Source organism: Macrobrachium rosenbergii, chromosome 51, assembly GCF_040412425.1.
Source record: "Macrobrachium rosenbergii isolate ZJJX-2024 chromosome 51, ASM4041242v1, whole genome shotgun sequence".
Taxonomy (NCBI): domain Eukaryota; kingdom Metazoa; phylum Arthropoda; class Malacostraca; order Decapoda; family Palaemonidae; genus Macrobrachium; species Macrobrachium rosenbergii.
Window position 1 is genome coordinate 10,171,725 of NC_089791.1, and position 11,286 is coordinate 10,183,010.

General features: G+C 40.4%; 1 protein-coding gene across 1 annotated transcript in view; it reads left to right on the top strand.

Moving 5' to 3' along the window:
• Positions 1 to 9,866, top strand: part of LOC136832951 (3-ketoacyl-CoA thiolase, mitochondrial-like) — a 137,866-nt gene extending 128,000 nt beyond the window's left edge. The window contains exons 11-12 of the mRNA XM_067094605.1: positions 8,912 to 9,066; positions 9,567 to 9,866. Coding sequence (XP_066950706.1) covers positions 8,912 to 9,066; positions 9,567 to 9,648 — 237 coding nt within the window. The 3' untranslated portion in view covers positions 9,649 to 9,866. The remainder of the gene's footprint in view (positions 1 to 8,911; positions 9,067 to 9,566) is intronic.
• The last annotated feature ends 1,420 nt before the right edge of the window (positions 9,867 to 11,286 follow it).

The following is an 11,286-nucleotide window of genomic DNA, read 5'->3' on the forward strand; positions in this document are numbered from 1 at the left end:
GTCGCCCACTCTGTGGAGCTGTCAGCCAGGTACATTTTAGGCAAGAGGAATGTCCTGGCAGACACACTCAGCCGTCGGGATGAGGTAGTGGGATCCGAGTGGTCCCTCTGTCAGAGCGTAGCGGACAGGCTCTTCGACCTGTGGGGGTGTCCAGTAGTCGATCTGTTCACCACGCGGTACAACAGAAAGCTTCCGACCTTTTTCTCTGTCATACTGGACCCGTGGGCAGCTGCAGAAGACTCCTTCCAACACTCGTGGGACAACCTCGAAGTGTATGTTTTTCCCCCGTTCTGTCTCCTTTGCCCAGTTCTCAGTTGGGTTCTGGAGTTGAGAAACCTTTGACTGATCCTGGTGGCCCCCAAGTGTCCAGAAGCCGCTTGGTACCCAGGCCTGCTGGCTCTGCTCTCCGAGGTTCCGAGAGAACTTCCCCTCTGGCACAACCTGCTTCACCAACCCCACGTAGAATGGTACCCCCACGCCGTGGCCTCCCTGTCTCTTCCTGCCTGGAGGTTATCCACCATCTCTTGCGAGTGAGAGGCTTTTCTCGCTGGGCAGCGACAGAGATGGCAGGATACCTCAGGAAGTCGTGAGCAGTGGTTTACCAAGGCAAGTGGGCCGTCTTCTGTGGTTGGTGTCGTAGATGGGGTTATTCTCCAGTCGGAGCCACTCTTCAACAGGTAGCGGATTTCCTCGTCTTCCTTTGCCGGGAGAAGCTTTTATCAGTTTCAGCGGTAAAAGGGTACAGGGCGGTCTTAGCCTTGGTCCTGAAGCTAAAAGGCATTGATATTTCATCCTCCCTCGAAATATCCTTGCTGATGAAGAGCTTTAAACGGTCTTGCCCACCCAGGGAACTCAGGCCCCCCGAGTGGGATGTGTCTCTCGTTTTGTGGAGCCTAACTCATGCCCCTTACGAGCCACTATGAGAGGCCACAGACGGATCTGACTCTCAAGACCATCTTCCTTCTAGCCCTGGCATCAGCAAAGAGGATTAGCAAATTACAGGGACTTTCCTTCTCAGTTAAACACTCGAGGGGATTGGCTTCAGTAATGCTCGAATTTGTCCCGGAGTTCGTAACGAAAACTCAAAACCCAGCGGGCCTTGACACTCTGAGTCTTTCACGATCCCATCCGAGTGACTTTGTAGATAATGACCCTGACGAGTTGCGACTCTCTGTCCTAATAGGCTGCGCTGTGGTGCTATCTGAAGAAGGACCCGACACCTCAGGCCTGAGTGTGGCGACTCGTTAGCACGGGACCCCCAAGAAGGAGGTATCCAAGAACACTATCTCTTTCTACGTGAGGTTATCAGAAAGTGTATGTAGCGGCTGGCGAGGCGTCACCAGCCCTCTGCGCCCCGTGCTCACGAAATCAGGAGGATTGCGCCCTCTTTAGCATTCAAGAAGAACCTGTTGGTTCAGCAGGTACTGAAGGTGGGGGTGTGGTCATGCCAGACCCCATTCACCTCATTTTACCTAAGGGACGTTACCCATCGGTCCTTGGACACCTCCTTGGGGCCAGTGGTGGCTGCTCAAGTTGTGTAACTTACCCAGCTCCCATATAGGACAGAGTTGCGTCTCGTCTCTGAGTGATTGGGCGTGAAAGGTGAATGACTGGCTCTCTCTTCCCCCCTATTGTCCAACTCTTTCCCTCGGGCAAGAGTTAGGCCGTACAAGCTGAACCAGACATCTGATGCAGGTGAGTTTCATTACTTGAGTGTCCTATCTTTGTTGCCTTTCAGGTACAGTACACATTAGATATGATGTCCCCTCTTTCCCCTGCAGGCAGGGAAGGGGTTGCGGGCTAATTACCGAACCCATTCCTTATGTTGGTCCTTAGTCCCCGACGTTTCCCAATCACCCCTTATGTGGCTGGGAAGGGTTCTCCCTGGCTTTCTCCTCACTGTGTGATCGTTTACTACCGTAACCTCGTCACAGAGAGGACGGTCTAGTAGACTGGTCCGTATCACCACAGTTCTCACAACGGTGCTCACAGTCCAGTGGCCATGTCCTCCTGGCTCTTACCCCAGGTGAACATAAGGTGCGTTGAACTTTGAACTTTCAGTCATTCAGAGACTTCCACTCACATTCCTCCCACGGAATCCTGAGTCCCCATATGTAAAGGACCAAGGGTTTGTATTTGTGTAGGAACAAATTGCATTTTTAAAAGTAAAATGCGTTTTTCCTAACATACAAACCCAAGGTCCTTTACTCAGGTTACCCACCTCAGCCTCCCCACAATCTGCCCTAGACCAGAAAGTAAAGTGAATGCGTGAAGCTGGGCGGTTAGTACCGTGGGCTTCCCACTGTTACCAACCACATGCCCAGCAGGTAGTGATACCAACTCATGCCCTGTAAGTCTTTAGCGGCCAGTTCAGCTGTGCCGAAAGTATTCCCCATATGTAAAGGGCCTTGGGTTTGTATGTTAGGAAAAGTGCATTTTACTTTTAAAAATGCAATTTTTAGTGTGGAAGCATGAGTAAATAAATTTATTGTATGTGTTGCAGTGTGAGAACATGTGCCTATGTGCAGTTTTTAATTTAATTTGAATTTGTTCACCATCGTACTGAATGACTTATTGGGTCCCAGAGCATGGCTTCAGGCCTAGACCTGGTATTTTATTCAAATCCTTCAGGCCAGCCCTCTGAGAGCTGAAAATCAGCTCAGTGGTCTGGTTAAACTACTTCAGTACTACTACTAGAAATATGCTTCATCAGTGGCCTCTACCAAAAATGGGACAGGCAAAAAGCCTAGCATACTATATAACCTACTCTACTACTACTACCTACTACTGCTAAAAAAACTAAAACTACTACTAAAAAAAAAAAAAAATTAACTTGCACCGATTAAGCATAGCCTCTTATAACCTACCAAAAATGCGTCTTGCACTACAAATGATATAGGGTATACTGTATCATGTTTTGGGACAAAATTTTAAGGATAGCAGGACACACAAGATCGGATGATACACAATTGTATGGGCAAGTCATGTTACTTTTTGATGCCTTATATTTTTGAGTTTCACAGAAGGTTTTTAGAAGGTTTTTGTTGGTAATAAACTGCGCTTATGTATTTATGGAGCAACCTTCAGACTTTATATCATGTGAATAGGTGTGAAGAGTATGGTACCTTTAAAATAACATTAGACACCAACTTACGAACAATTCAAGATACAAACAGCCACTTGGAACCCAACTTTCCCCTTTTCAATCAGATTGAAAAAGGGAATCAAGCATTCCCAAAAATTCTCTCTAATTTATTTTTAAATATATGTACGGTACCTATACATAACTGTGGATTTGTTTCTCCAATTAGCAACTGTACATCTTTGGTCTCATGTAAGGAAAACTGTTTTTGATTGCAACTTTTTTTTTTTAATGTATATTTTAAATATGACTTTTGCATGTATTTTCAGTATAAGTTGTTTAATATTTTCAGTATAAATTGTTTAATAAGTGGTAAAAATTTGAACCAAATCTCTTCAATCACAAAGTAGCAATGCTCTCCTTTACAATATGGTCTCATGGCATCTATGCGCCCCGTAAGTCGTGAAATATAAGAACTTCAAGATCCAATGAAGAATGTTGCTAAAGATGGCTTGGTGCTTTCCACCATAGGAACCTCTTCAAAAGTAATTTTCCTCTGCAAATGCTATTTGGATCTTGCCAAGTAAAGCACCTTTTATCCATGGTTGTTGAGCTGATGTAAAATTTTGCCAAATGTAATGGGGCCTCGTTCATTCTTGTTGATGCCCATATGCACAACAGAAGTCAGATGATGAGGATGGTAGAATTGTGTGGCAGGCCATCTTTTACTAAAGAATTGAAGGTATACCTACTGGTCAGATGTTCCAAGGAAAAAATGAAAAGTAACTGATGGGGCAAGTCTCCAGTCTTTGAAGTGGCTCAAGTAGCTGGTGTCTTACCTGTAATCATGATTATTTAGTTGCTGTAATAATTTTCAAAATGGAAAAATGCTTCCTCATATTTCTTGTTGATGTATCATCATCTTCATACTTCTTGTTGATGTATCATCATCCCAAAGTTATCAATCAAAGTTGAAGGTATCCTACTGACCAGATGTCCAAACATTTATCAAGTGTCCCAGTGCCCTGCTTGACAGCCCGAATTTCATAAATTATGCCATTGAATATTGCAGCAGTCCTGGACTGACTTGAAGCAAGGGCTGAAGCAGGTCTTGGTGCAACTCTGAAATAAGTCAAAGGTCTGTCTGTTAACACCGGTATGATGATGGTCCTTGGCATCAAGTCTATTATGGCTTTTCCCCAAGACAGACTCTCCAGTGGCAATGCCCTGGCCACAACTCTTCACATTATTGAGGCTTTGATCCTAGCATAAGTTGTTTCAGGTCACTGGAATGCCCTCTTAACCCTCTAACACCGAGCCTCTATTTACAAAAGTGTCTGTTGTATGCACGCTTAATCTTTAAGAGTTCATTTTTGGCTGTTCTTTTTTTTGTCATTACCTGAAGTTTAGTATGCAACCATCAGAAATGAAAAAAAATATCATTATCATATATAAATATTGAAATATTTGACAGTGCAAAAAAAAAATTTCTTATATAATTGTATACAAATCGCGCTGTGAGCAAAACGGTTAAAGCTAATGAGTTATTTTTTTCCTTGTATTTTTGTAAAGCGATCAAAACAACACAGAAAATATTATCACAAAATGATGCATGAATTAAGTAACCAAGGGATTTATAAAAAATTTTTTCAAACATTCACCATAACCGAAATATTGTGCTAGAGACTTCCCGTTTGTTGCAAAATGAAGGTAATTGATTGAATATTACTAGACTGTAAGTGTTTTAGCTTACAATTGTAGTTTTCGGCACCATTTGGTCGAGTTAAAGTTGACCGAAGTAGAATTTTTTTCTATTTATGCGTGATTTGTATGAAAATATTTCAATCCGATAAAAGCTACAACCATGAGCTATTTTTGTTGTATTCTACATGAAATTGCGCATTTCCATATATAAAACTTTACGATGCGACAAATAAAACGATGCAAACATTACGACAAAGTGATGTAAAGAATTTCTGAGATGTTCGCGAGTTACCATGCGGACGTAAGAAAAAGTTTTTTCACAAAATTCACCATAACGAAATGATATTGCTAGAGACTTCCAGTTTGTTGCAAAATGAAGATACATGATTGAATATTACTAGAATGTAAGAGTTTTAGCTTACAATTGCGTTTTTTCAATAATTTCGGTCGAGTTAAAGTTGACGAAGGTTGAAATTTTGGCACATCATGATTTTTATATGAAAATATGTCAAAACTGATAAAAAGATACAACCATGAGTTATTTTTGTTGTATTCTACATGAAACTGTACACATTTTCATATATAAAACTTTATGTAACGACTAATATAAACGGGGTGCAAACATTACAAGAAAGTGGACGAAGAATTTCCAGAGATGTTCGGCGAGGTTACTGCGCATGGACGCGAGGAAAAATTTTTCACTTTTTTTTTTCAAAAATTCACCATAAATCAAATATTGTACAGAGACTTCCAGTTTGTTGCAAAATGAAGGTACATGATTGAATATTACTAGAATGTAAGAGATTTTAGCAACACAATTGCGTTTTTACCATTTCCGTCGAGTTAAAGTTGACCGAAGGTTGAAATTTGGCACTTATCGTGATTTATATGGAAATACTTCAAAACTGATAAAAGCTACAACCATGAGTTATTTTCTGTTGTATTCTACATGAAATTGCGCACATTTCCATATATAAAACTTTGTAATGACTAATATAAACCGGAGCAAACATTACGACAAAGTGATGAAAGAATTTCTGAGATGTTCAGTAGAGTTACCGCGAGTGGACGTAGGGAAAAAGTTTTTTTTCAAAAATTCACCATAAATTGAAATATTGTGCTAGAGACTTCCAATTTGTTGCAAAATGAAGGTACATGACTGAATATTACTAGAATGTAAGAGTTTTAGCTTTTAATTGCATTTTTCTACCATTTCGGTCGAGTTAAAGTTGACCGAAGGTTGAAATTTTGGCACCATGATTTATATGAAAATATTTCAAAACTGATAAAAGCTACAACCATCAGTTATTTTTTGTTGTATTCTACATGAAATTGCACACATTTTCATATATAAAACTTTATGTAACGACTAATATAAACCGGTGTAAACATTACGACAAAATGACGAAAGAATTTCTGAAATTTTCGGCCGAGTTACCGTGCGGACGTAAGGAAAAAGTTTTTTAAAAAATTCACCATATATCAAAATATTGTGCTAGAGACTTCCAATTTGTTGCAAAATGAAGGTAAATGATTGAATATTACTAGAATGTAAGAGTTTTAGCTTACAATTGCATTTTTCGACCATTTTCGATCAGGAGTCAAAGTTGACTGAAGGTTGAAATTTTTGTAGTCGTGCGATGCGTCCACTCGGCACCCAACAGACAATTTTAGTTGACGTACGATACGTCCAGTTGGCGTTTAAGGGTTAAACATTACTGTGGTTACTGCTTGCAGCTTGTGAGGGTGGGCCTCAGGTGACTTACATCTGCTAGTCTTTCTCTGATATTGATGCAGTTCTCCTGGTACAGATTTGTACAGAGGTATAGTTTCCATTACTACTTTGTCATAGATGTCTGCTACCCTAAGTATGGACACTTCTCTGGTCACAGCTTGGTACTTGAACTGCTGATCATGGAATGCAAACTGTAATGGACCCCTTGTGGAACTACCTAAGTGTTTCATGACCACCAGTTGTTGCTCGAGTCAGGCTTGTCTGTCAGTCTTTCGGCAAAGTCCATGAAGTTTTAACTCCTTCAGTGCAGCATCTTGGCTTTAAAACTTCAGTTTACCACATAACACTAATAAGGCAAAGCTTTACTGGAAACTTTGTGTTGAGGTTCAAATCCTGCATGCAAAGAGCGAAAGTGGTGGAGGAAACACCTTAAATTTGTCATGACCCTTCCCTGCCATTCCATTCATTTCATACTGGTTGCCAGTCCTTGCAGTGGCATTGGTGATAATTTCAAGGTAAGAAGGAAGTCTTGTGACTTATTAGATCTATATTGTAGGTAGTATGTCTTAGTGCTAATCTTTTCATATTTTCAAGCTGAAAAACTCCAGATCCTGTACTACTGTAGGTTGGTCCTGTCCTGCCAAGGGAAACTTTGAAGTTACTGTATTTTCATCTTTATCCATTATATGGATTCTGCTTACTAGAGTTACTTTGATCCTGGCAAAGTGTAATGGGCCCTTGTCCTTTCTGTTGATCTCTGCTAAAGACATCAAAAGATTACGAGGTGAAATTGTGTGGTTAGCCCCTACCTGCACCTGCCAGGTGTTTAGGATTGCTGGATGAGTACCTTAGTCACTGAAGTGGCTCAAGTTGCTGCTATCTCTGCTCCCGTTAAAGCTCCATGTATACTGTATACATACTGGAACACCACTGGAAAAGGCATCTGTTAGACCTTGAATGCTGAAGTGGTTTTGGACTTATAGCAAGGAGAGGGTCTGATCACAGCTGCAGATGGTGGCACAGGTTTTATAGCAAGGAGAGGGTCTGATCACAGCTCCAGATGGTGGCACAGGTTTTACTAAGTGAAGCTTTTGTTTCGGGTCAGCTTACTGTCTGCTGCCACAGGTATGATGGTGGTCCTTGGCATCTACATTGCCCAGGTCACAATTAACATTTTATTGTATCTGCTACTCCCACTGATGTCAGTGCAGCTTTCCTGGCACAGATTTGCACAGAGGTACCGCTTCAGTCATTGTTCCTGAAGATAGTCCTTTCATTGGAGCCCCTAAGTAATAATCATAGCAACAGCAGTTGAGCAAGCTGTATTGGCTTTGGAACAGGGTGGAGTTAAATTGGATGGTCATTGTAGTATGTGCCTTGCTACTGTACAAGGAACTGAAGCAGATGACTCTTGCAGTCAAGTATGTTAAATGATTCCTGGAAAGATTTTGCTCCTGTTGCACAGCAGGTGAGACTGGGTACACATTCCTGTTCCTGGCAGCTGCTGCACAGTTTTGGGCCCTTTAAAAATCAACATATTACAAGGCTTGCCTGAACAATGAATCATGTTAAAGTATTACAAAAATATGATGTGTAGGTCACTTTATATATACTGTACTGTATACACAGACAGAACACTTGAATATTGGTCTGCACAACAAGTTGCTAGCAAGCATAAATCACAAGTGGATTAATTAACTGGATAAGACAAAAATGTTTAAGAACAAAAATCAAGTAATGGCTGTAAAATCATTTAAACAGTGAAACAAGACTGACTTAACACTTTCAGAAACTGAACAGTTGTTATTCTAATAAAAGCTAACTAGCCTAATGTCCAATAACTGTTTAACCCTTACCAACATCAAATAACACAAGGTGGCTAATTACCAACTACCAAATATTGAATACTGCCAAATAGGAATGCAGTTTTTCCTAACTAGCTGAAAACTACTGAATACTCTTAGTGTCCAAAAGAAAATAGTATTTGAAAAAAAGTTGCAGCATTGTAATGAGTTATTAAGGCAGTTCTTTAAGGTAAAAACATAGTTTTTTTGGGAGTAATAATGTTTACCTATTTGGAGAACTTTTTAGTTTACCTAAATATACAGAATGCTAATGACTACTAGATTATTGGACACCTAGGGATTGATCTTAGCCATACATGTGCACACCTAGATGCTAAATGTTATCTTGTTCTGGGACAGAATTTAAGTGATGGGTTTGTCATTGAGACAGATACAAATTGTAAAATTTGATGTTTAATGTATTAGAAGATAGTACCATAATGATGGAAATTAAGAATTTTGTTTGCTGTAGCACAATTTTAATTCATGCATTGTACCACATTTTGTATTCAAGCATTGTTATTTATTAACTAAATTCTTTTACAGATTAATGAAGCATTTGCTCCCCAAACTATTGCTTGTCAAAGGGCCCTTGATCTTGATCCAGCCATTTTAAATATGAATGGAGGAGCAATTGCTTTAGGTCACCCTTTGGGAGCATCAGGTTCTCGTATTACTGCCCATATTGTTCATGAAATCAGGTAATCTATATATATATTTTTACGTATAGTACACTTTTGTCAGTTCCCCATAGGGGACACCCGTTAGTGTGCTACATACACTGTAATAAAGGAATTTTTTTTTATCTCTTTTCTTGGCTTCACCTACTTGAGAAAGTAATTTAAATTTACCTTGCTCCAATTATCAGTTCTCCTGTAAGAACAAATAATTTGGGAAAACCTTACTGAGAAACTGCCCATTCCCTACCACTTTATCTTATTAAAATTTATAGAGGTGGTTTCACTTTTGTTGGTAGAGTTAGCTTTCCAAACAGCTCTAATGGTATTTGCTGCTAAATAAAAAAAAAATGCACAGAAGATGCATCCTTTGCCAAGGGTTCTAATGTTTGGTTAAATATTTGCATGCTGATTGTCTATGTAAGGGGAATAAGAGAAGGTAAATTGAAGAAGGGATGTATAATTTTCAGGACTTAGTCTCTGCATTCACTGTCTGGAATAATGAACAATTTTTTTTTTTCCAGGCGTCGTGGAATAAAGTATGGCATTGGATCAGCTTGTATTGGTGGTGGTCAGGGTATTGCCCTCCTGCTAGAGAGCCTTTAAGAGGGATGTTACATTTAAGTGTTACTAATCCATCCAAGACTGATAAGTCCACCTTTTTAAATGGACATACAGTATTCAGGTGTTCATAATACTTATTGTTCTAGAAGGCAAGCAAAAATGTGTTGGACTTTGTCAATGCACGTATCAATGCAATTTTATACTAATTTTATGTCGTAGTTTGATTATGTAGCCATAAAGCTATTCAAATATATATATATATATATTCTACAATTTTTGTTTAATTATCCTAAATTTTATAGCAAAAATTATCTTCACCATAAGTGGTGTACTTTTGCTACAGCTGTTACTCTGAGTATCTTAACGTATTCTAAAGTTTCAATGCTTAAATCAGTAATTTCCCAGAAATGTTTAAAAATGACATTTTTATGACAAAGTTTTATGTATACTTACCAAGCAATTACATAGCTACTAGCTTTCTACACAGCAGTCTAACGAAATTCAAATTTTCTTGGTGGCGCTGCCATTGCTAGTGTAGGTGACAGGGTCCCGCCCACTTCTGGGACTGATAAGTACAACTCAGCACAGAGCTTCAATTTGTTTGATGCCTAAATGTCCAATGAGGGGAGGAGGGCGGGCTCCAATTATGTAATTGTTTGGCAAGTACATATAAAACTTTATCATAAAAATGTCATATAAAAATAAGTGACTTACCAAGCAATTACATAGCTGATTCCACGTTGTGAGGAGGTGGGAGCCATGGACATGTTCTAATCCAAAACATTAATAAGGATAATGACTTTGAACTAGAAAGGTTGCTAGCACTGGGTCAATGCTTGTTGTACCTTATCTGGTAAGAGAGCTGCTTCAGGAGGGGTACCACCTCTGGTCGACGCTCATCTTAACCTGTAGAGGGCGTGGCAGTATTGGCCACAAGTTGCCCCTACTTCAGTGGGTACTTTGCAGCCATGGAAATTCAGCGACGGCTGACAAAGACAAAAAATAGCGCCCTTGCCCTGGGCATAGACCAGAATAAACACAACACTGTCATCTACAACCAAAATTAAGAACCACCACCCCAACCATTGAAAACTGGTGGGTACTCCATGTACACTGTACCCCAAGGTTTCCCTTAAACTCAACAACCTTACAACAAGGCGAAGAGACAGGAAAGGGACAGAGGGCCCCCTACGCTTCCTTTCCCAACCATGCCAGCCATGGATTGCGGAAGTTGGTGCTGAGCGCCCGGATATTGGCGTCAATTGCCCCACTGTTGACACCGAACGCTCCACAGTCGTGAGTTGGTGCCAATCAGTCGGATGCAGAAGACTGACAAAGCGGGTATCAAGCGAGTCGAAAGAGAGGGGTGCTCCGGGCTGAGTGCAAGCACTTTATGAAGACAGTACTTCAAGGCTCCCACAGGACAAAGAAGTCTCTCCTCCTCCTCTGGCCTGAGGATGGCCGTTACTCTCTTAATAACAAACGAGTGAGGCCATGGCTTGCAAACGTCCTCATTCTGGGCGAGGAAACCAAGGGAGAGAGAGAGAGTATACTGCATTTCCATTTGAAAAGTCTACTTTCATGTTGAAGGCTTGCCGCTCGCTAATATATTTGGCAATCGCTAATGCCACAAGAAAGAGAGTCTTCCTTGTGAGATTCTTAAGAGAGGTCGAGCTGAGG